Source organism: Pseudophryne corroboree, chromosome 3 (assembly GCF_028390025.1).
Source record: "Pseudophryne corroboree isolate aPseCor3 chromosome 3, aPseCor3.hap2, whole genome shotgun sequence".
NCBI classification, from domain to species: domain Eukaryota; kingdom Metazoa; phylum Chordata; class Amphibia; order Anura; family Myobatrachidae; genus Pseudophryne; species Pseudophryne corroboree.
In genome coordinates, this window is record NC_086446.1 from 15949398 (window position 1) to 15973667 (window position 24270).

Sequence of the window (24270 nt, forward strand, 5' to 3'; positions counted from 1 at the left end):
TAGTGCCAATTCCCATCTTGTAAACCGTGCTGATGAGACGTGCCTGGTTTGGGCAGAATTTAGCAAGGCTGACACTGCATGTGGTGTATGAATTGTGAGGTTGTGACCTAGCACTACATCTTCGCTTTTCGTTACTAGCAATGCTATCGCAGCAACGCTTCGCAAGCATGTGGGGAGGGATCGCGCTACCGTATCTAGCTGAGCGCTATAGTATGCTACTGGCCTGCTGGCATCACCGTGCTTTTGGGTTAAGACGCCTGCCGCGCAACCAGCACTTTCTGTTCCGTACAGCTCAAAGGGTTTCCCATAGTCTGGCATACCTAATGCTGGTGCCTGCGTTAGGCACTGTTTAAGTCTCTCAAACGCCATCTCGGACTCGTCTGTATGCGAAATCCGATCAGGTTTGTTTGAGGAGACCATCTCCTGCAAAGGTAATGCTAGAATGGAAAATCCTGGGATCCAGTTACGGCAATACCCACACATTCCTAAAAATGTTCTGATCTGTTGCTGGGTTTGTGGCAGAGTCATGTCTCTAATTGCTTGAATTCTATCAGCGGTCAGGTGTCTCAGTCCTTGTGTTAGACAGTGTCCCAAATATTTTACCTTAGTTTGGCATAATTGCAACTTGTCTTTGGAAACCTTGTGTCCTGTGTCTGAAAGATGAAACAGGAGCTGTTTCGTATCCTTCAGGGATGCTTCCACTGAATCAGAACACAGTAGTAGATCATCCACGTACTGTATTAATACTGATCCACTCTCTGGTTGGAAAGACTGTAAACAATCATGCAAAGCCTGGGAAAATATACTTGGACTGTCTATGAAACCTTGTGGTAATCGAGTCCATGTGTATTGGACTCCTCTGTATGTGAATGCAAACAAATATTGGCTGTCAGGGTGTAGAGGTACCGAAAAGAAAGCGGAGCAGAGGTCAATAACAGTGAAAAATTTCGCAGTGGGAGGGATTTGCATAAGGATGACAGCTGGATTTGGCACTACGGGGAACTGACTCTCAACTATTTTGTTAATCCCCCTTAGATCCTGCACTAGCCGGTAACCCCTCCCCCCACTCTTTTTTACAGGGAAGATGGGACTATTGGCAGTGCTGGACGTTCTTACCAGAATGCCCTGTTGTAGCAAGCGCTCTATTACGGGATACACTCCTAACTCCACCTCTGGCTTCAGAGGGTATTGTGGGATTTTTGGAGCTATTCTACCATCTTTTACTTGTACAACTACCGGAGCTACGTTTGCCATCAATCCAGTGTCTTGTCCGTCTTTAGTCCAAAGTGACTCTGGTATCTGGGATGTCATTTCTTCTACTTGGGATGGAGTCCTATTTGTCATAATGGTATGTGACATTAATTTTGATGGGGAGTCTAACATGTCTCGCACTTCCTGAGCGTGATTCTCAGGTATGTCCAAGAATACACCTTCAGGAGTACAATAAATGATGCACCCCATTTTACACAATAAGTCTCTTCCCAGGAGATTAGTCGGTGCCGATGCAGCCAGCAAAAAGGAATGCTTGGTATGTAAAGGCCCTACTGTAATCTCGGCTGGTTTGCTAACAGGGTAGTGCTGGACTACTCCCGTTACCCCTATGGCTGGAATTGTCTTACCAGTGGTTCTCATGCCCACTGTCGAATTTATCACTGATTTGGCCGCCCCCGTATCTACAAGAAAGTTTAATGTTTTACCAGCTACATTTATTGCAATCTCGGGTTCACTTCCAAGATTTGCAATCAATTTTACTGGCTGCAGATTACAGGTATGGCCACACCCCTATTGGGTATGGTGACCTCCCTGAATCCCGCTGGCAGCAACTACTTGTGAAGGGGGTTAAATGGAAACTGCCAGGAGTTTGCCAGTCTCCTTTTGGGGGATATCTTTTTGTTTCCCCTGTATGTGGCTCATAACTCCGTCTCTGTGGACCCTGATCCCAATCTCGTGTGTCATGTCGTTGTCTAGGGGGTTGGTATGATCTTTGTGAATTTTTCGCTCTACAGTCTCGTGCTATGTGTCCCTGTTTATGACAAAAATAACATGTTACCACATTTGACTTACCCACAGGGTTTGGTGATCTATACAAAGGCTGCTTTGTGGTCAGGGCCTGTATACTTACGGCCATTAACTTATCACCTTGTGACTCCCTGTGTCTGGTGATATTCCGGTCGTGATCAATAGCAGCCTCTCTCAAAGTAGCCACCGACAGACCTCGCCAACATGGTTGCGTGGTCTGTACCCTTGTCTTTAATGCTTCTTTTAAACCATCCATTAGCACAGATACTGCTACTTCTTGATGATTTGCATTGGTCCTAATGTCCTCTATGCCAGTGTATTTTGCCATTTCTAATAATGCCCGGTGGAAATAATCAGCAGCTGTTTCTGACTCTTTTTGTTTAATGGAAAAAATTCTATTCCATTTGGCTACAGCTGGGAAATACTCCTTTAACTGTAAATTTATTCTTTTTACATTGTCTTTGTTGTACACATCTGTAAGAGGTACATCCTGATCCAATCCACAGTCAGCTAAAAATTGAGCTGCGTCGACATTGGAGGGTAAACATGCCCTCAGCAATATCTGCCAGTCTTTGTTATTGGGCTCTAAAGTGTTCCCAAGGTCTCTGATGTATTTCTGGCTAGCAACTAAGTCTTTTCTAGGATCAGGGAATTCAGACACTATGGTTCTTAATTCCATTCGGGAAAACGGGCTGTACATGGCAATGTTCCTGATAGGAGTGACTCCTGTAGTGTCCGTTTTCCCATTTGGAACAGCTATTACCCTCACGGGAGCAAGTTTAACAACATCATTCTGTGTAGATTCTACAGTCTGTGGTGAAATGGTTTCAGCATAGTGTATGGTGCCGTACTTACCCGTTGATACGACCTCACCTGTCCCTCCGCTAGGGGGCTTTGTTACTAATCTTATGGGTTGGGCCGTGCCTACTGTTGTTTCTGATATGGTGGCTGCTAGAGAGAGAGCCGATATTGTTGCCGATTCGTCCTCTTGATCACACTCCTGGGGAAAGTTCAAAACAGGGTACAACTTGCACGGGTTAATACTTGCATTGGTTAACTTATTAACATTATCCTTAACATTTATACAGTTGCTAAGTGCCTGTTTGTTACCCCCTAATGCGTCATTCTCCGCAACCAATTTCTCTCCTGATATGTATGGTGGCGGCGGGGCCGTGGCTACCAGTTTCCTGATAGGATTCGATCCCGCCGCCTGAGCCAATCCTCTCTGTATTTCACCCTCCTGTTGCCATAACTGCAAATAATCATAATGTTGGATTCGTCTCTTTGTTGATTTAATGAGACATATCCTCCTCCTTAAATTCATTAACACTTCTGGGCTGAAGCTACCTACTCTTGGGAATTTCTCCCCGTCATGCATTGTCATTCTTTCCCATTCATCACATAAAACTTCTGTGTGTGAGCCGTATTTTTCACACATTATGTACCTTGCCGACCCAATTGGTCGGTTCACTAAATCAACCCGAACCGAGGTTGATCGCCCCCTTCCTGAACAACTGGCCCCCATAATTTGCAGGTGTTGCTTGCTCTACCTCTGACCTTTATATCAGGGTCTTCAGCGAACCCTTACAAAAAACCAAAATGTTCACGATAGGCTGACGGTGGTGGTTTACCGAGTACCCCACTCACTCGCCCACGCCGACCAATACGACCACACACTGATATAGTGCTGGCGTACTCGACCCAGGGCCCCTATGAACCTTCGTTTACTGGAACATGTGGGTGTGATCCGCAGAGCATTAACCCTTTCCAGTAACTGTGGGGTTGTTGGACCATTCCTGAGTGACCAGCGAACTTCCCTTTTAAAAATAAAAAATTACACAAATCACGTCAGAATGTACAAATAGTGTTTATGACCGGGTTTGTACACAAATGGTACTGGTCAGACTAACTAATGCACACAATTACGTGCGGTACAATCGTTCAGTACATAAGCAACTAATCTTATGTACGGAGCGACCAGTGGAATCGACATTCAGCAGCTGCGAATTCCTTCAGCCTGAGCTTTATGGCCTATATGGGTTACGCTCCAACCCTTCTTGGTGTTGGGCTACTTGACTCTATAGCGGACTTCCTTGTCTGCTGTACCTGGACCTCCTGGTCTGTTATGCGACCTCCTGGTCTGACCTCCTGGTCTGTTACAGTATGACCTCCTGGTCTGCTACACTCTAATGCTCAAATTTTATGTTTAACCAGGGATGCCTCCCTAGCCACCATGTATGTCACTTACACGTATGTACTTCACGAGAACTCGATGATTTCTGTGGTTCAATCCCCAAAATTGTAAAAACTTATATAATTGCAAACACTCACTCACCACATGTACACTTTTGTTTCTATTTCTATTTCTGCGCAGAAATTTTTCTTTAGACCAGATGTGTTGTAAATTTGGAGAAGGATCTATTAATTTAAATTTCGGATATTAAAATAGATTTGCGCTATTTATCGCGTTTTGCGCTATTTATCGCCTGTTGCGCTATTTATCGCCTGTTGCGCTATTTATCGCCTGTTGAAAATCAACACTATCGTGTGACTTGAGTTACGTGGGCGTACCCAGACGCTCCGTTGCGTAATTTACGCTACGTGCGTCGGCCTTTGCGTACGCGAGTCTCAGCCCTTTGTTAGAGACACGTGTACACAAAACCAATGTCCACCGTAACACAATGTACACATTTATCAATGTAGATGATCCTCGATCCTCTACTGAACCCCACACCAATCTCTCCTTGTACCTTTAGGTAGAGCTGCGTGTGTGCTTTTCACTTTATCCCTTAACGCATTATTTTTACACTTTAACTATGAAATAGCGACAAATCTCTCTTAGCACGTTTATCAATTATAAAATGGCAAACAGGAGAGTGATATATGAATGCACGAATGAAAAAGAAATGCAGATATGTGCGTGCGTACGCAAGACAGAAATAAAACAGTTTTAAAAGACACTAGCGTTTTGTTCTTACCTCCGGTTCCGGATTCCTTCAGCACCCTTTACTAAGCGAAGCAGACGCTTATCCCGTCAGCACTGCGAAGAATATGATCTCCCGCCCTTTGCTGATGGATAATGTCTGCTGAAATTACCTAGCAGAGATATGTGAAGGACAGGACGAGCCGCCAATTGATAAAGCTAAATATTTATCTTATTTAAAACCCTTTAAGAGGCCTAAGAACACTGTACGCTATTGACGTATGGAGTACCGTAAGGGTACGCACGTTGCGTAGCAATCGCTTAGCCGAGGTCGAGACGCTCGAGCGTCACGTTCGCTCACGGCCAAGAGATCACAGGCAGGCACGCTATTGGCTGCCGACTAACATAATGGTTCGCTATAGCGTAGCGGACGCTGTATCGGGAGCGGGCCGCTCGAGCGACACAAACGCTCGCAAGAATACGCTGTTGGTATCGGGCACACTTATAGGTGAGCGACTACCGTAATGCTACGCTATCAGCGTAGCGGACGCTCGAGACCACGAGGAGATCACAAGCGGCGCAGACGCTCACAATGTTAAACCTTTAAATCTAAACCATAAACAATGTAATATGCTGTAAAACCTTAGTGTAGAGATAGGGTGTAGATGCAACACAGTGTAACCTTATTAACTTAAAAGCTGTTTGAGCGTCACCGACGCTCTGTGAATACTTAACACTATAATAAATACACAACTACCGGGCTTAGGGTCTAACGCCTTATATGAATATTATACTTGCAAAAAGAATAATACAATACAAGTCATACACTACAATATAACATAGACTAACTAACCAGGTAACTACACAGGAAATACAATACAATACTATTACGTTTTAAGAGAATACGAGAGAAAGAGGAGAAGAGAGAGAGAGATATGGCCCATAATAACAAGAAAGACAATATGATTGCGGAGAAAACTTACGCACAAGGGGAACGATCGCATGCGCCTCTGGACATCCAGCTCCCGATTTTCAGCAATGAGAACCGTTGAAGAGTGAGCTGGATGTGATCGGCTTGTCTATTTATGCCCCACACACAATACAATTCAATGGTCCCTACAATCTCATTGTTCATTGGACACAGGAATTCCTCCTCGCATTATAACAAAAGGTCATAGGTTGATTCATACAGGTGGGCTGTGACGATTTCCAACTGCTCAGGTGGGTGGGAAACTAGGTTTCCCGCCGCATGGATAAGTAAGTGCAAATAATAGTAAATGGACATAAACTTCTTATGTCCATAACTATTCGCACGAGCGATTAATTCGCTTCAAACCAACACCGGAATATTGCTAATTAAATATTCTTCCGATGGATACTAAACACCACTGTATTACTCCTGTCTGACCCTTCGTATCAAACAAAGAGGGATTTCTCTGTCCATGAACATGCTACATTAACTAAACTTTCAGATTCTATCAAAGGGACCATAATCTACAAAATTCATTATATAGTGAAAATATGTAACGAAAGAGTCGCCCGCTAGACGCATACAATCTCTACCGTAAATGCGCATACCGTGCGCCTGCGGGTGCCCGCAACAGCGAGTATGCGCACGCACGGGAGAGCGCACGCATGCGCAGCAGGGACCTGTATGAGGTGCAAATATGGCAGTGTGCATCGTGATATTTTTCTGACTTTGACACCTAGTAGACCCATCTATACTCATGGTACTAAAGGGTTCCCAGTATCCTCTACAGATTACGAGAAAAGGATTTACCAGTAGGTAATTAAAATCCTATTTTTCTCACTCACACAGAGCTATAACCACACTCCCGTCATTCTACAATGGCTGCCTCCAGGCTCTGTTCTTGGAGGCTCCGTACTAATGCTCTTTATCTGCTGATCTGTCTCTGTATCCTGCTCTAACCTTCTGATGTCTTCCTATTTCTCATGTTGCTTGTCTGTGTCCTGCACCATTCCCCTACCCTGTCCTGCTGCCTCCCCGCTCTGTGTCCTGCACCATTCCCCTACCCTGTCCTGCTGCCTCCCCGCTCTGTGCCCTGCGCCATTCCCCTACCCTGTCCTGCTGCCTCCCCCACAATCTGTGCCCTGCACCATTCCCCTACCCTGTCCTGCTGCCTCCGCCGCTCTGTGCCCTGCACGCATATACTGTATTTCTACTGCGGGGTACACTAGGATTCCACAGGGAATAGATGGGGTGTAGAGTTTGATCTTGAAGCTTTGACTGTTCCCAGGATGCACTGCACCGTCTCCTCTATAACCCCGCCTCCAGGCACTGGAGCTGTTTTTAAGTTGGTACCTGCAGTGCAGGTAACGCAGCCCTGACAAGAGCTTTTTGATGAAGACTTCAAGGGTCACAGCACTGTAAAGTCATTCTGACATTCTGTGCTGTGGCTCCATCACCTCCCCACGCAGCGCTGCATACTCCCGTGGCCTGGTTCCCGGGTACTTGCAGCAGAGGCGCTCCGGTCTTCAGGCGCACACACTGCTGAACGCTCTTCTGGATCACCTGGCTGCACATCAGGGAGGAGGTAAGAGGGTCCCGCTGGTAAATTGCGAACCGGTCGCGGTCTTAGGAGATGGACCACGATGCTTGCGTGGACACTGTGGCCATGCAGGGACCCCCACTATATCCACCAGGGCAAGGAGCACAGGTCGGATTTACTCAAATCCATTAGCTATATGCTCCATAGTACCCGATGGTGAGGACCAGCATAGGGAATAAGGCGCTGACCTGTAGCCCCTCCCCCAGCTCCGGGCGCCATCTACTGCTGGTGTTCCCGCCCTGGAGCTGCATCTCTCTCCCTCACTCCCTGCCAGCGTTTGGATGCCATTTTCACTAGCTGCGCTGATCTTTGGAACTGCAGGGCACTGTCTCCTCTGTAAAGCCGCCATTCTCATCAGCGCTGTGCATTTACAGACACTTAAGTATTATACATGTCATTTTAGACAGTGTTAGTTAAGAACAAGTGTACTGCAATCTGAGTATTTAGTACAAGTATTCTGTGATATACATCCAGTATCTACTGTGCATTGTTATATCTATAGTCATATATCTATATATGTAGTATTACTAGTCCAGTGCAGTTTATTGTTTATCTGTAATAACTTCTGCATTGTACCTTTGACTGAGTGTGCCTGTAGCTGCCGTGTGGATTTCATTCTCGTGTATCACACCTATTGCTATCACTATATTCTATACCCTAGGGGGTTAAGTGCGTCAGGGTTTTCATATAACATATAGTGCTACACAGCATATACTATTTAGTATTTTTCACTGTGTATTTCAGTCACCTCATACCACTTAATTCCTCTGACATAATTCAGGGGGTTATTTTCAGGTATTGTGTTTGTCTGGCTATATTGTACTGTTACGATCTAAGGCTACATTCCCTATAATGTCTGCCGCACAGGACGGGAAATCCGCGGACGCTCCTGCATCATGCAGTGCTTGCACCAAGCATTTACCTGAGGGGGAAGGTGTAGCTGATGGTTCAGGCGCTGAGTGCCATACACCCTCCAGTCAACCCGCAGCAACTGTGGCCAATCAGGACCCACCTTGGGCAGCATTCTCAAGAATGCTGAATACGCTTGTGACACGTCTTACGCCATCTGTGGAACCTCCTGTGCCATTGCAGCCACATAATGTCCCTGTAGGTAATCCGCCTTGGGCGGACAACCTGCCTACCCAGTTACAGCAATTAAATCAATCTTTGGTTAGACAGAAGTCTAACCCATGCTCTGTGGGGGTCAAGGGGTCATCTAAGTGGGCCATTTCTTCCTCACAATCCACTAAAATTTCGGATTATTCTTCCGATAATGATGGGGACTATACTGATCTATCAGACACTGATACAGTCGCTTCTGATGAGTAATCTACAACCCAGCTTGATGTTTCTGACCTAGTGGAGGCTATTAATCTGATTCTCCAAATAGATGATGAGATCGAGCCCACTACTGCGTCTAAGAAACCTGATAAGTTCAAATGTCAGAAGGTTACTAAAGTAGTTTTACCACATTCTGACCATTTAGTTGACATACGTCAGGAATCCTGGTCATCTCCAGGTATGAAATTCTCCCTGTCTGAGAAGATGCTAGCTCGTTATCCTATCCCTGCGGAGCTGAGTAACAAGTGGGAAACTCCACCGCCGGTGGACTCCTATGTCGCCCGTCTTGTGGTGTCATCTACTCCGCCGGTCACCACTGTCACCTCACTGAAGCAACGAATAAGCATGTGGAGGAATGCCTGAAGTCTATTTACACTTTTGCCGGTGCTATAGATAGACCCACTATAGCAGCCTCCTGGGCTGTGAAAGGAATTGAAGCATGGGTTGAGGCAATTGAGGATGAGCTACCTACCTCAGGATTTTTCAGACACCACCAGACAATACCTGTCTTACATTACCACAGCCTCCTACTATATTCAGGAGGCGGCCTCTGAGGCAGGCGTAATGGCCGCCAAAGCCTCTACTACTTCTATACTCATTCGCCGCATTTTGTGGTTGAGGTCTTGGAAGGTGGACCTGGACTCCAAAAAGACCTTGGTAGTACTCCCTTTTAAGGGAGACATCCTGTTTGGGGAGGATCGGAACAAGATTGTCACTGACTTGGCGTCTGCCAAGACTGAGTTTCTTCCAAGTACTAATCCTTCTGCTCCGAAGGCTAAGAGTACCACTTTTCGTTCCTTTTGACTTACACGAAAAGCGAAAGGTCAGGCATACCTGAGGCAGGCTCGTGCTTCCAAAACCACTAAGCCTAAACCTAAACAATCCTGGGCCGCCCGTCAGCCTGCTTCCAAGCAAGATAAGCCTGCTGCATGACTGGGCGGGTCTCCCCCTAGGGGTTACCCCAGGGTGGGAGGCCGACTTCTGCAGTTCGCCCAGGCCTGGTTAAAGACCACTTTGGACGCTTGGGTGCAGGAAGTTGTCTCTCACGGGTACACAATCTCTTTCCAGAGACGTCCCCCTCGCCTTTAGATCCGTTAAAAGTGCAAGCTCTACACTTGGTTGTGCAATCCCTCCTGGACACAGGAGTGGTAGTGCCGGTACCTCTGTCCCAGGGAGGCAGGGGATACTATTCAACCCTGTTTCTAGTTCCGAAGCCAAATGGGTCCTTCCAGCCTATTCTCAACCTCAAATCATTGAACAACATTGTGAGAGTGGCCAAATTCCATATGGAAACTGTGCTCTATTGTACTGGCTATGGAACCCAAAGACTATATGGTATCCCTGTACATTCAGGCTGCTTATCTGCACATACCTATTGCCATTTCGCTTCAGCAATATCTACGGTTTGCTATTGGCAACCTACATTACTAATTCCAGGCTCTGCCATTTGGACTGGCCATGGCTCCTCGGATCCTCACCAAGGTAATGGCCGTGATGACGGCCCACTTCCATCGTCAGGGAATCAGGATCCTGCCGTATCTGGACGACTTGCAGATCCTGGCTAACTCCCAAGATGTTCTCCTCAGTCATCTGGTACTGATGGTACAATTCCTACAAGTCCACACGTGGCTCATCAACTGGAGAAAGTCCTCACTGGTCCCTGCTCGGAGCATGGTGCACCTGGGGGCACTGCTGGACACACACAGTCAAAGATTGTTTCTCTAACGTCCTAGTGGATGCTGGGGACTCCGTCAGGACCATGGAGACTAGCGGCTCCGCAGGAGACAGGGCACAAAAATGAAGCTTTAGGATCAGGTGGTGTGCACTGGCTCCTCCCCCCATAACCCTCCTCCAAGCCTCAGTTAGGTTTTTGTGCCCGTCCGAGCAGGGTGCAATCTAGGTGGCTCTCCTAAAGAGCTGCTTAGAAAAAGTTTTTAGGTTTTTTATTTTCAGTGAGTCCTGCTGGCAACAGGCTCACTGCATCGAGGGACTTAGGGGAGAGAAGTCAACTCACCTGCGTGCAGGATGGATTGGCTTCTTAGGCTACTGGACACCATTAGCTCCAGAGGGATCGAACACAGGCCCAGCCATGGAGTCCGGTCCCGGAGCCGCGCCGCCGACCCCCCTTGCAGATGCCGAAGATGGAAGAGGTCCAGAAGCAGGCGGCAGAAGACTTTTCAGTCTTCCTGAGGTAGCGCACAGCACTGCAGCTGTGCGCCATTGTTGTCAGCACACTTCACACAGCGGTCACGGAGGGTGCAGGGCGCTGGGGGGGCGCCCTGGGCAGCAATGTATAATACCTTTTTATGGCTAAAAAATACATCACATATAGCCCTTGAGGCTATATGGATGTATTTAACCCCTGCCAGATCTCACAAACTCCGGAGAAGAGCCCGCCGAAATAGGGGGCGGGGCTTATTCTCCTCAGCACACAGCGCCATTTTCCTGCTCAGCTCCGCTGTGAGGAAGGCTCCCAGGACTCTCCCCTGCACTGCACTACAGAAACAGGGTAAAACAGAGAGGGGGGGCACTTTTTTTGGCGATATTACTATATTTAAGCTGCTATAAGGATACAACACTTATATAGGGTTGTTCCCATATATATTATAGCGCTTGGGTGTGTGCTGGCAAACTCTCCCTCTGTCTCCCCAAAGGGCTAGTGGGGTCCTGTCTTCAATAGAGCATTCCCTGTGTGTCTGCTGTGTGTCGGTACGTGTGTGTCGACATGTATGAGGACGATGTTGGTGTGGAGGCAGAGCAATTGCCGGTAATGTTGATGTCACCCCCAGGGAGTCGACACCGGAATGGATGGCTTTGTTTATGGAATTACGTGATAATGTCAGCACATTACAAAAATCAGTTGACGACATGAGACGGCCGGAAAACCAGTTAGTACCTGCCCAGGCGTCTCAGACACCGTCAGGGGCTGTAAAACGCCCTTTACCTCAGTCGGTCGACACAGACCCAGACACGGACACTGAATCTAGTGTCGACGGTGAAGAAACAAACGTATTTTCCAGTAGGGCCACACGTTATATGATCACGGCAATGAAGGAGGCTTTGCATATCTCTGATACTACAAGTACCACAAAAAAGGGTATTATGTGGGGGGTGAAAAAACTACCTGTAGTTTTTCCTGAATCAGAGGAATTGAATGATGTATGTGATGAAGCGTGGGTTAACCCAGATAGAAAAGTGCTAATTTCAAAAAAGTTATTGGCATTATACCCTTTCCCGCCAGAGGTTAGGGCGCGCTGGGAAACACCCCCTAAGGTGGATAAGGCGCTCACACGCTTATCAAAACAAGTGGCGTTACCGTCTCCTGATACGGCCGCCCTCAAGGATCCAGCTGATAGGAGGCTGGAAACTACCCTAAAAAGTATATACACACATACTGGTGTTATACTGCGACCAGCCATCGCCTCAGCCTGGATGTGCAGTGCTGGGGTGGTCTGGTCGGATTCCCTGACTGAAAATATTGATACCCTGGATAGGGACAGTATTTTACAGACTTTAGAGCAATTAAAGGATGCTTTTCTTTATATGCGAGATGCTCAGAGGGATATTTGCACTCTGGCATCGAGAGTAAGTGCGATGTCCATATCTGCCAGAAGAAGTTTATGGACACGACAGTGGTCAGGTGATGCGGATTCCAAACGGCATATGGAAGTATTGCCGTATAAAGGGGAGGAATTATTTGGCGTCGGTCTATCGGATTTGGTGGCCACGGCAACTGCCGGGAAATCCACCTTTTTACCTCAGACCCCCTCCCAACAGAAAAAGACACCGTCTTTTCAGCCGCAGTCCTTTCGGTCCTATAAGAAGCGGGCAAAAGGACAGTCATATCTGCCCAGAGGCAGAGGAAAGGGTAAGAGAGGGCAGCAAGCAGCTCCTTCCCAGGAACAGAAGCCCTCCACGGGTTCTGCAAAGCCCTCAGCATGACGCTGGGGCTTTACAAGCGGACTCAGGAACGGTGGGGGGTCGACTCAAGAATTTCAGCGCGCAGTGGGCTTGCTCACAGGTGGACCCCTGGATCCTGCAGGTAGTATCTCAGGGTTACAGGTTGGAATTCGAGAAGTCTCCCCCTCGCCGGTTCCTAAAGTCTGCTTTGCCAACGTCTCCCTCAGACAGGGCGACGGTATTGGAAGCCATTCACAAGCTGTTTTCTCAGCAGGTGATAGTCAAGGTACCCCTCCTACAACAGGAAAAGGGGTATTACTCCACGCTATTTGTGGTACCGAAGCCGGACGGCTCGGTAAGACCTATTCTAAATCTGAAATCTTTGAACCTGTACATACAAAAATTCAAGTTCAAGATGGAATCACTCAGAGCAGTGATAGCGAATCTGGAAGAAGGGGACTTTATGGTGTCCCTGGACATAAAAGATGCTTATCTGCATGTCCCAATTTGCCCTTCACATCAAGGGTACCTCAGGTTCGTGGTGCAAAACTGTCATTATCAGTTTCAGACGCTGCCGTTTGGATTGTCCACGGCACCTCGGGTCTTTACCAAGGTAATGGCCGAAATGATGATTCTTCTGCGAAGAAGAGGCGTATTAATTATCCCTTACTTGGACGATCTCCTGATAAGGGCAAGGTCCAGAGAACAGCTGGAGGACGGAGTAGCACTAACCCAAGTAGTGCTGCAACAACACGGGTGGATTCTGAATTTTCCAAAATCTCAGTTGACCCCGACAACACGTCTGCTGTTCCTGGGAATGATTCTGGACACGGTTCAGAAAAAGGTGTTTCTTCCGGAGGAGAAAGCCAAGGAGTTATCCGAACTTGTCAGGAACCTCCTAAAACCAGGAAAAGTGTCTGTGCATCAATGCACAAGAGTCCTGGGAAAGATGGTGGCTTCTTACGAAGCAATCCCATTCGGCAGATTCCACGCACGAACTTTTCAGTGGGATCTGCTGGACAAATGGTCCGGATCGCATCTGCAGATGCATCAGCGGATAACCTTATCGCCACGGACAAGGGTGTCTCTTCTGTGGTGGTTGCAGAGTGCTCATCTGTTAGAAGGCCGCAGATTCGGCATACAGGACTGGGTCCTGGTGACCACGGATGCCAGTCTGAGAGGCTGGGGAGCGGTCACACAGGGAAGAAACTTCCAGGGAGTATGGTCAAGCCTGGAGATGTCTCTTCACATAAATATACTGGAGCTAAGAGCGATTTACAATGCTCTAAGCCTGGCAAAACCCCTGCTTCAGGGTCAGCCGGTGTTGATCCAGTCGGACAACATCACGGCAGTCGCCCACGTAAACAGACAGGGCGGCACAAGAAGCAGGAGAGCAATGGCAGAAGCTGCAAGGATTCTTCGCTGGGCGGAAGATCATGTGATAGCACTGTCAGCAGTGTTCATTCCGGGAGTGGACAACTGGGAAGCAGACTTCCTCAGCAGACACGATCTACACCCGGGAGAGTGGGGACTTCATCCAGAAGTCTTCCACATGATTGTGAACCGTTGGGAAAAACCAAAGGTGGATATGATGGCGTCTCGCCTCAACAAAAAACTGGACAGGTATTGCGCCAGGTCAAGAGACCCTCAGGCAATAGTTGTGGACGCTCTGGTAACACCGTGGGTGTTCCAGTCAGTGTATGTGTTTCCTCCTCTGCCTCTCATACCCAAAGTACTGAGAATTATACGGCAAAGGGGAGTAAGAACGATACTCGTGGCTCCGGATTGGCCTAGAAGAACTTGGTACCCGGAACTTCAGGAGATGCTCACGGAAAATCCGTGGCCTCTACCTCTAAGACGGGACCTAATTCAGCAGGGACCGTGTCTATTCCAAGACTTACCGCGGCTGCGTTTGACGGCGTGGCGGTTGAACGCCGAATTCTAAGGGAAAAAGGCATTCCAGAAGAGGTCATTCCTACACTGGTTAAAGCCAGGAAGGAGGTGACTGCACAACATTATCACCGCATTTGGAGAAAATATGTTGCGTGGTGTGAGGCCAGGAAGGCCCCCACGGAGGAATTTCAATTGGGTCGATTCCTACATTTCCTGCAAACAGGATTGTCTATGGGCCTCAAGTTGGGGTCCATTAAGGTTCAAATTTCGGGCCTGTCGATTTTCTTCCAGAAAGAATTGGCTTCAGTTTCTGAAGTCCAGACTTTTGTAAAAGGAGTACTACATATACAGCCCCCGGTTGTGCCCCCAGTGGCTCCGTGGGACCTTAATGTAGTTTTGGATTTTCTCAAATCCCATTGGTTTGAGCCACTCAAATCGGCGGATTTGAAATATCTTACATGGAAAGTAACCATGCTACTGGCCCTGGCTTCAGCCAGGAGAGTGTCAGAATTGGCGGCTTTATCGTATAAAAGCCCATATCTGATTTTCCATTCGGACAGGGCAGAACTGCGGACGCGTCCTCATTTTCTGCCTAAGGTGGTGTCAGCGTTTCACCTGAACCAGCCTATTGTGGTGCCTGCGGCTACTAGCGATTTGGAGGATTCCAAGTTGCTGGACGTTGTCAGGGCATTGAAAATATATATATTTCAAGGACGGCTGGAGTCAGAAAATCTGACTCGCTGTTTATACTGTATGCACCCAACAAGCTGGGTGCTCCTGCTTCTAAGCAGACGATTGCTCGTTGGATTTGTAGCACAATTCAACTTGCACATTCTGTGGCAGGCCTGCCACAGCCTAAATCTGTCAAGGCCCATTCCACAAGTAAGGTGGGCTCATCCTGGGCGGCTGCCCGAGGGGTCTCGGCATTACAACTCTGCCGAGCAGCTACGTGGTCGGGGGAGAACACGTTTGTAAAATTCTACAAATTTGATACCCTGGCTAAAGAGGACCTGGAGTTCTCTCATTCGGTGCTGCAGAGTCATCCGCACTCTCCCGCCCGTTTGGGAGCTTTGGTATAATCCCCATGGTCCTGACGGAGTCCCCAGCATCCACTAGGACGTTCGAGAAAATAAGATTTTACTTACCGATAAATCTATTTCTCGTAGTCCGTAGTGGATGCTGGGCGCCCATCCCAAGTGCGGATTGTCTGCAATACTTGTACATAGTTATTGTTACAAAAAAATCGGGTTGTTCTTGTTGTGAGCCGTCTGTTCAGAGGCTCCTACGTTGTCATACTGTTAACTGGGTTCAGATCACAAGTTGTACGGTGTGATTGGTGTGGCTGGTATGAGTCTTACCCGGGATTCAAAATCCTTCCTTATTGTGTACGCTCGTCCGGGCACGGTATCCTAACTGAGGCTTGGAGGAGGGTCATGGGGGGAGGAGCCAGTGCACACCACCTGATCCTAAAGCTTTATTTTTGTGCCCTGTCTCCTGCGGAGCCGCTAGTCCCCATGGTCCTGACGGAGTCCCCAGCATCCACTACGGACTACGAGAAATAGATTTATCGGTAAGTAAAATCTTATTTTCTGTCTCCAGAGAAAGTCCTGAATCTTCAGGACAGGATCAGATACTTCCTCTCTCGCCCAGGAGTGTCAATACACTCAGAGATGCAAGTACTAGGCCTCATGGTGTCGGCTTTCTACATGGTGGAGTACGCTCAATTTCATTCCCGCCCTCTGCAGACGTTAATCCTCTCCAAGTGGGACAGCCGGTCTCAGCGGATCAGGTCTCAAATGATTTCCTTGACTCTGGAGGTCCTTCTGTCACTGAACTGGTGGCTACAGGACCAACAGTTGAGCAGGGGCTGTTCTTTCTGGATCTCCAACTGGGTCCTTCTGACAACGAACGCCAGTCTGAGTTGGAGCAACACTCTCTCCAGGGTTGGTGGACCAGGGAGGAATCTCATTGCCCAATAAACATTCTGGAATTGCGGGCAGTGCTCAATGCTTTGACACTTGCCCTGCCTCTAGTACGGAGCAGGCCTGTTCAAGTACAATCAGACAACGCCACCACGGTGGCATACATAAATCATCAAGTCGGCACTCGAGCTGCATGGCAATGCTGGAAGTATCAGAAATCCTCCATTGGGCGGAACGCCATCTGCCAGCAATATCGGTAGTGTTCATTCCCGGAGTTCTCAACTGGGAAGCAGATTTCCTCAGTCATCAGGACATTCACGCCGGAGAGTGGAGTCTTCATCCGGAAGCCTTTCAACTCCTAGTGGACAAGTGGGGCCTAACAGATGTATACCTGATGGCGGCTCGACACAATCACAAAGTTCCGGTCTTCGGATCAAGGACAAGGGATCCTCAAGCAGAGTTCGTGGATGCACTGGCAATTCCATGGAACTTTCGGCTGCCCTACATGTTCCCGCCAGTGTCACTCCTGCCCAGGGTACTTCGGAAGTTCAAGCAAGAAAGTGGAATACTACTTCTAGTCGCTCCGGAGTGGCCGAGATGGCATTGGCTCTCAGACCTACAGGGTCTCTCGATAGAGTGTCTTCTACTTCCTCAACACCCATACCTCCTCGTTCATGGCCCTTGTGTCTACCCAGACCTTGCCAGACTGGCTTTGATGGCGTAGCTCTTGAAGCTTCACTCCTGAGGGGCAAAGGATTCTCTGAGGCGGTTATCCAAACTATGCTAAAGGCTCGCACACTGGCTTCTGCATGGATTTATTATAGAGTCTGGAATTCTTACTTCACCGGGTGTGCTGCTAAGAATTACGATGCTTACAAGTTTAGTACTTCCAAACTTCTGGCATTTTTGCAACAAGTCCTGGATTTCGGACTTCATCTGGCGTCCCTCAAGGTTCACATATCTGCCTTGTCGGTGTGGTTTCAGAGAAAAATGTCTATACCTGACGTTCATACATTCACTCAGGGTATGTTACGGATTCAGCTTCCCTATGTTCCTCCTGTGGCTCCACGGGATCTATCTGTTGTCCTGAAGTCCCTACAAGAGTCTCCATTTCAACCTCTTGAGACAGTGGACCTTAAATGGCTCACCGCCAAGGTACTGTTTTTACTGGCTATTGCCTCTGCTAGAAGGGTATCGGACTTAGGAGCGTTGTCCTGTCGTCCACCCTTACTGATATTTCATTGTGACCGGGCAGTTCTTAGAACTCGCCCAGGTTATTTGCCTAAGGTGGTGACATCTTTTCACCTTAACCAAGAGATTGTGGTTCCGGCCTTCAACTTTTCTGGATTGTCCTCCAAAGAAAGGTCTTTAGATGTGGTACGGGCTCTCCGTATCTATGTGGATAGGTCTGCCTCTATCAGGAGGTCAGATACCTTGTTTGTACTTTTTGGTTTTCACAAACGTGGCTGGCCTGCAAATAATGCACAAAATGGCAAGCTGCTCAATTAGATTGTGATGCCACTCAGGTGCTAAAAGGGAGGGGTAATTCTGTGTAAAAAAAAACTATTTGTGTTTCCTAATGCACACGGAGTGAGAAATAATACTACATTAGAATCAGATAATACGGGGTCCCTAAAACTAGGTGTGGGTCCGGGGTGCAGGACCCCATCACGTCGGCACAGGTCGGCTACCCCAGGTCAGCACACAGGTGAAAGTTAATAAGGGCTAATAAGAAGCCATTATCATGTGGCCTTACACTGGGCATTCAGACCCAGACATATATGTAATTATTTATGGGGTGGGTGTGGGGTGCGGTGGCCCCTGTGTCGGCGTGGCTGGGTGGCTACAGGTCGGCACATCCTAACACCTTATTAACACTAATGATTTTCCCTATCACTTTGTATATATTTTTGTATTATTTTAATTACACTTCACTTATATAGCACTTATGTGCTTCTTATTAACCCTTATTAACTTTCACCTGTGTGCTGACCTGGGGTAGCCGACCTGTGCCGACGTGATGGGGTCCTGCACCACGGACCCATACCTAGTATTAGTGACCCCCAGTGACGGAGACACCTTGCCGAACGGCCTGGGGGCTTAACCCTATATCTGCAGATATATACGTAACTAAGATCTCCGTATTATCTGATTATTATGTAGTATTATTTTTCACTCAGTGTGCATTAGGGAACACAAATTGTTTTTTTCTTGTCTGCAAATAAGCAAACCTTGGCCAGATGGATTAGAATGGTGATTGCACAAGCCTATGCGCAGACTGGACTCCCAACTACTGCTGCTACAAAAACGCCCATTCTACTCGTCTGTTGGACCTTCTTGGTTGGCCCTCCATGGTGTGTCCGCAGAACAATTGTGCAAGGCGGCTACGTGGTCCTCAGTGAACACGTTCATTAGGTTTTATGCCTTTGATACTTCCAACTCCCAGGATGCTTCCTCTGGACGCAGGGTTCTTGTGCCCGCTACAGTGCGTCCCCTCCACTGAGGAACTGCTTTAGGACATCCCAAATGTATTCCCTGTGGAACACGGTGTACCCTGCTGCAGAAAAGAAGATTTATGGTAGACTTACCATGGTTAAATCTCTTTCAGCGAGGTACACTGGGTTCCACAGGGCACCCACCCTGACGCACTTAGCTTCTTTGGGGTTGTAGGTAACATCTACCGTCTCTTTTACCTGCTACTGCATTGGACTGGTTAACGAAACTGAGCTCCAGTGCCTGGAGGTGGGGTTTTAGAGGAGGCGGTGCAGTGCATCGTGGGAACAGTCAAAGCATTAGCTTGTTTGTGGCTCGGATCAAGATCCACCCTGATGTATTCCCTGTGTAGCGCCTTGTACCTCGCAGAAAGAGATTTAACTATTGTAAGTCTACCATAAATCTCCTTATATAACCACTTGGAGCACTTTGTGTAGTGTGGATGCAGTTGTTGGTAATTAGGCCACAAGTGTCCCATGTTTATGTGTGAGGCGGTCTGGATGGATATTGTGGTTCAGCAACGTCACTGGCTGATGAGGCTTCCTGCTCTGTAATGCTGGCTAGGGAATGTTACCCAGCAAAGTCTGCATTATGGGGGGATATCCATTGGTGATGTGCTATCTGCATGTCCCTGTGGCCGGGGCTATGACGTGCTGATAATGTGGTTGTGGCATTATAAGCCAGTGTTGTATCTGTTCCATGAGTGTATTTATTTGTTGTTTGTGCATTTGTAATGTGGTCAAAGGGTTTTTTAGAATGGCTGCGCTATTTTTTCTGTCAAAGAAAAATGGGATGATAGCGCGATTAATAACTAATTAATAACTGATGGTCATTATCGTGCTCTTCAATTAGAGCCCTTTTTTTAAGGAGAAAAATGTTGCGGTACCGGGCGATCACCCATGGATTCAGGGATAATTCCCCGATCCTATGTGTTGTCGCGGCTCTGTGGGCTATATCGGTGATTATCCGAAGCATAATCCCTGATAAGCACTGTGTATCTGGCTACGTAATTCCCCGGGGGATTATTTATGCTGTAAAGTACCACGATTAATTGAATGCCCCCCAAAGTTTGCAAGTTGAAATGAATCATCTAGACCTCTTTGTTAGTAATAGTAAGATGGTGGTGTAGTGGTTAGCATTGCTGTCTCACAGCACAGAAGTCATGAGTTCAATTCCCGAACAATGTGCATTCTGTGTGGAGTTTGTTTGTGTTTCCTCAATCACTCCAAAAATCATACTGGTAGGTTAATTGGCTTCTGATAACAAATTGACCCTAGTGTGTACATGTGGTAGGGAATATAGAGTGTAAGCTCCCCTGGTGGGACTGATGTGAATGTCTAAATATTCTCTGTACAATGTAATATGTAGGCGCTATATAAAGATCTGTAAATAATAATAATAATACAGCTATTTTATCTCCAGTAGATGGCGGCACAAACCGGAATGCCTTGGAGGGAGATCTCATCTTGTCTGCAGATACTAAAACAGAAGATAACATCACACAGGATTCTCCAGGAGACAGCGCTGTTATGCTAAATATACATCCAGTACCGCACAGCACAGATATATCATCTGATCCCCCTAACTGCGAGGACTGTTCTCCTGATACCTCAGATTCTGTTACACATAGTGCAGCTCATACACCTGATAATATATTTCCCTGTTCTGAGTGTGGGAAATGTTTTACACGGAAATCACATCTTGTTACACATCAGAGAATTCACACAGGTGAGAAGCCATTTCCATGCTCTGAGTGTGGGAAATGTTTTACACAGAAATCACATCTTGTTATACATCAGAGAAATCACACAGGTGAGAGGCCATTTCCATGTTCTGAGTGTGGGAAATGTTTTACCTGTAAATCACAACTTGTTATACATCAGAGAAGTCACACAAGTGAGAGGCCATTTCCATGTTCTGGGTGTGGGAAATGTTTTATACGGAAATCACATCTTGTTACACATCAGAGAAGTCACACAGGTGAGAAGCCATTTTCATGTTCTAAGTGTGGGAAATGTTTTACACAAAAATCAAGTCTTGTTAAACATCAGAGAAGTCACACAGGTGAGAGGCCATTTCCATGCTCTGATTGTGGGAAATGTTTCATACAAAAATCAAGTCTTATTAAACATCAGAGAAGTCACACAGGTGAGAAGCCATTTTCATGCTCTGAGTGTGGGAAATGTTTCACACAAAAATCAAGTCTTGTTAAACATCAGAGAAGTCACACAGGTGAGAAGCCATTTTCTTGCTCTGACTGTGGGAAATATTTTGCACAGAAATCAGATCTTATTAAACATCTGAAAAGTCACACAGGTGAGAGGCCATTTCCATGCTCTGAGTGTGGGAAATGTTTTAAACACAAATCACATCTTGTTACACATCAGAGAAGTCACACAGGTGAGAGGCCATTTCCATGTTCTGAGTGTGGGAAATGTTTTAAACACAAACCACATCTTGTTAAGCATCAGAGAAGTCACACAGGTGTGAGGCCATTTCCATGTTCTGGGTGTGGGAAATGTTTTACAGAGAAATCAAGTCTTGTTACACATCACAGAAGTCACACAGGTGAGAGGCCATTTCCATGTTCTGAGTGTGGGAAATGTTTTAAACGCAAATCACATCTTGTTATACATCAGAGAAGTCACACAGGTGAGAAGCTGTTTTCATGTTCTGAGTGTGGGAATTATTTTACACAGAAATCAGATCTTGTTAGACATCAGAGAAGTCACACAGGTGAGAAGCCATTTCGATGCTCTGAGTGTGGGAAATATTTTACACAGAAATCAGATCTTATTAAACATCAGAAAAGTCACACAGGTGAGAGGCCATTTCCATGTTCTGAGTGTGGGAAATGTTTTAAACGCAAATCACATCTTGTTATACATCAGAGAAGTCACACAGGTGAGAAGCTGTTTTCATGTTCTGAGTGTGGGAATTATTTTACACAGAAATCAGATCTTGTTAGACATCAGAGAAGTCACACAGGTAAGAAGCCATTTCGATGCTCTGAGTGTGGGAAATGTTTTACAGGTAAATCACATCTTGTTACGCATCAGATTTCACACAGGAGAAGCATTACTATGAGTTGATACAAAACAGGTTTGAAGCAACACTCCTGTCACACAGTATTTTAACACTTTATGTTATCCTTCCACATATTGGAATGTGTGTCATTAATATAAGATGACTAGATCACTCCGGTGGAACTTTTAGTAATTTCCTCTGTATATTTTCTAAGACTCTGTGTTGGCCAGTCAACTTCTTCTACAACAAAGTCATCAAACCATGAGGGTCATTCAGAGTTGATCGCACGGTGCAACTTTTTGCTGCCTGTGCGATCAACTAGACACCGCTTATGTGGGAGGGTTTTTTTGCATAGCAAGGCTGCGAACGCTTGTGCAACCGTGCTATGCAAAAAACATTTTTTGCAGTTTCTAAGTAGCTTCAGACTTACCCGCTGCGATGTCTTCAGCCTGTCAGGTCCCGGAATTGATGTCAGACACCTGCCCTGCAAATGCCTGTACACGCCTTCGTTCTCCACTCCCAGAAAATGTTCAGTTGTCGCCCCGGAACGTTTTCCTTCTGCAATCTTCTAGCGATCGCTGCTGCAATCCCTTTCTTTGCTGTTTCGGTCGTTGCCCAGCGACTGCTGTCGCTGGACAACGACGCGTATGCACAGAGCCAACCCGTTCGCACAGCTGTGAAAAAGTGCAGCGTGCGAACGGGTTGGAATTATGTAAAAAAAAGGGGGGGATAGGAGCGCTAATATCAGCTAAAATGTGTGTTAAAAATAATGAACAATTTATTTGACTACTGCACTGCAGAATGTTTACACTCTTTTTAGAGTATATGTATTGGAAACCGGGTTGCCGGTATGGAGATGTGTAAGTGTCCGAGTTCCATATCCTTGTGGGCAGTAGGTGGGTTCCCTAGCTGTCTGTCCCTATCCTACCTTCCTCTCCCGTGGCGCTGGTCACTCGTCCTCACAGTCTCTCCTTTCCTGGCATGCTGCACGATACCGGAAGTGCTCGTTCCGTGACTTCTAGTGTGACGTGTATCCGGTTCCCAGCATCCAACGCGTTTCGTAACGTTGCACTTTGTCAAGGAAGAAGGCTGATGTTGTTGGATTGAGTCTTTATAGACTGAAATCTTCAATAACTTTATTAGTAAAAATTGTTAAAAATGCAAGTCCTTAAAGAAGTGACTTCACAAAAAGAGCGGGTAGCACATGTTTATGACTTTGCAGTGTATCTATATGAATTGAAATCATTTAAAAATTAATTTCATTAAAAACAATTCTTTATAAAGAATGTTACCTGAGTTCTTGCTTTTTCTTTGTTTGACATTCCGAATCTAAAAATGTTTGTTTATAAAAAAAACTTTCGTTCTATGTCTGTATTGAGCCCCTGTGGCATCATTGCTTGAAGCTCATATATCCATTTTGTCTCTGTTTTTTTAAGTTCCGTTACTATTACCCCTTTTCCACCTACGTACCGTGTCCGATCCGGGATGTTTAACACGGCTACAACCCGTGTCGGCTCCCCCGTTTCCACTACACTTCGACACGGGTTATTCCCGTGTCTGATCTGTTTCCACTTAACCCGGGTAAGCTCTGTAAAAGCCTATTGCTGTCATTACAAATGGACTTTTTACTGTCTCATCAAGATGATGTCATCAAAAGGACCAAAAGGGAGGGGTGGGGCCTGCTCACAGCATTGCAGCAATGGACGCCGGTGCAGTAGCTGTGTCTAGCATGGAGTCGCAGACTGTTTGCAGTTTACTGCTGCTTTCTGCTACAGACAGCTTGATGCAGCTTTTCACCTTGTGCTACCTACTGCAGAGCTGGAGAAGGAGAGCTCAATTCTTTGCAGAGAGGGCTACCTATCGACGCAAATATTTGAAAAGGAGGAGAGCGCGTATATCATCCACTGTTGTTATTTCTTTAATAACAATGAACTGTACACCAAGCCGAAGAATGTGGATGAGAGATCGCAGACATGGGGAAGCATTCATGCAGACTATTCTAGCATATCAGGAGGAGCAGTGGATGTCAAACTTCAGGATGTCTCGCGCTACATTCGAGTATGTTTTGGAACTACTGTTCCCCGCAATAACCATGCAGACCACCAGGTTCCGTAAGCCCATTGAGCCAGCCAGGAGATTAGCGATTGCTCTCTGGTGGTATGCTACCCCTGGAGAGTATCGC

At 46.8% G+C, this 24270-nt stretch overlaps 1 protein-coding gene across 1 annotated transcript in view; it reads left to right on the forward strand.

Annotated features, from left to right (window-relative positions):
* The window catches only part of LOC135056952 (zinc finger protein 585A-like), a 234035-nt gene that overhangs the window by 49632 nt on the left and 160133 nt on the right, over positions 1-24270 (forward strand). The window contains exon 4 of the mRNA XM_063962741.1: positions 20484-22049. Coding sequence (XP_063818811.1) covers positions 20484-22049 — 1566 coding nt within the window. The remainder of the gene's footprint in view (positions 1-20483; positions 22050-24270) is intronic.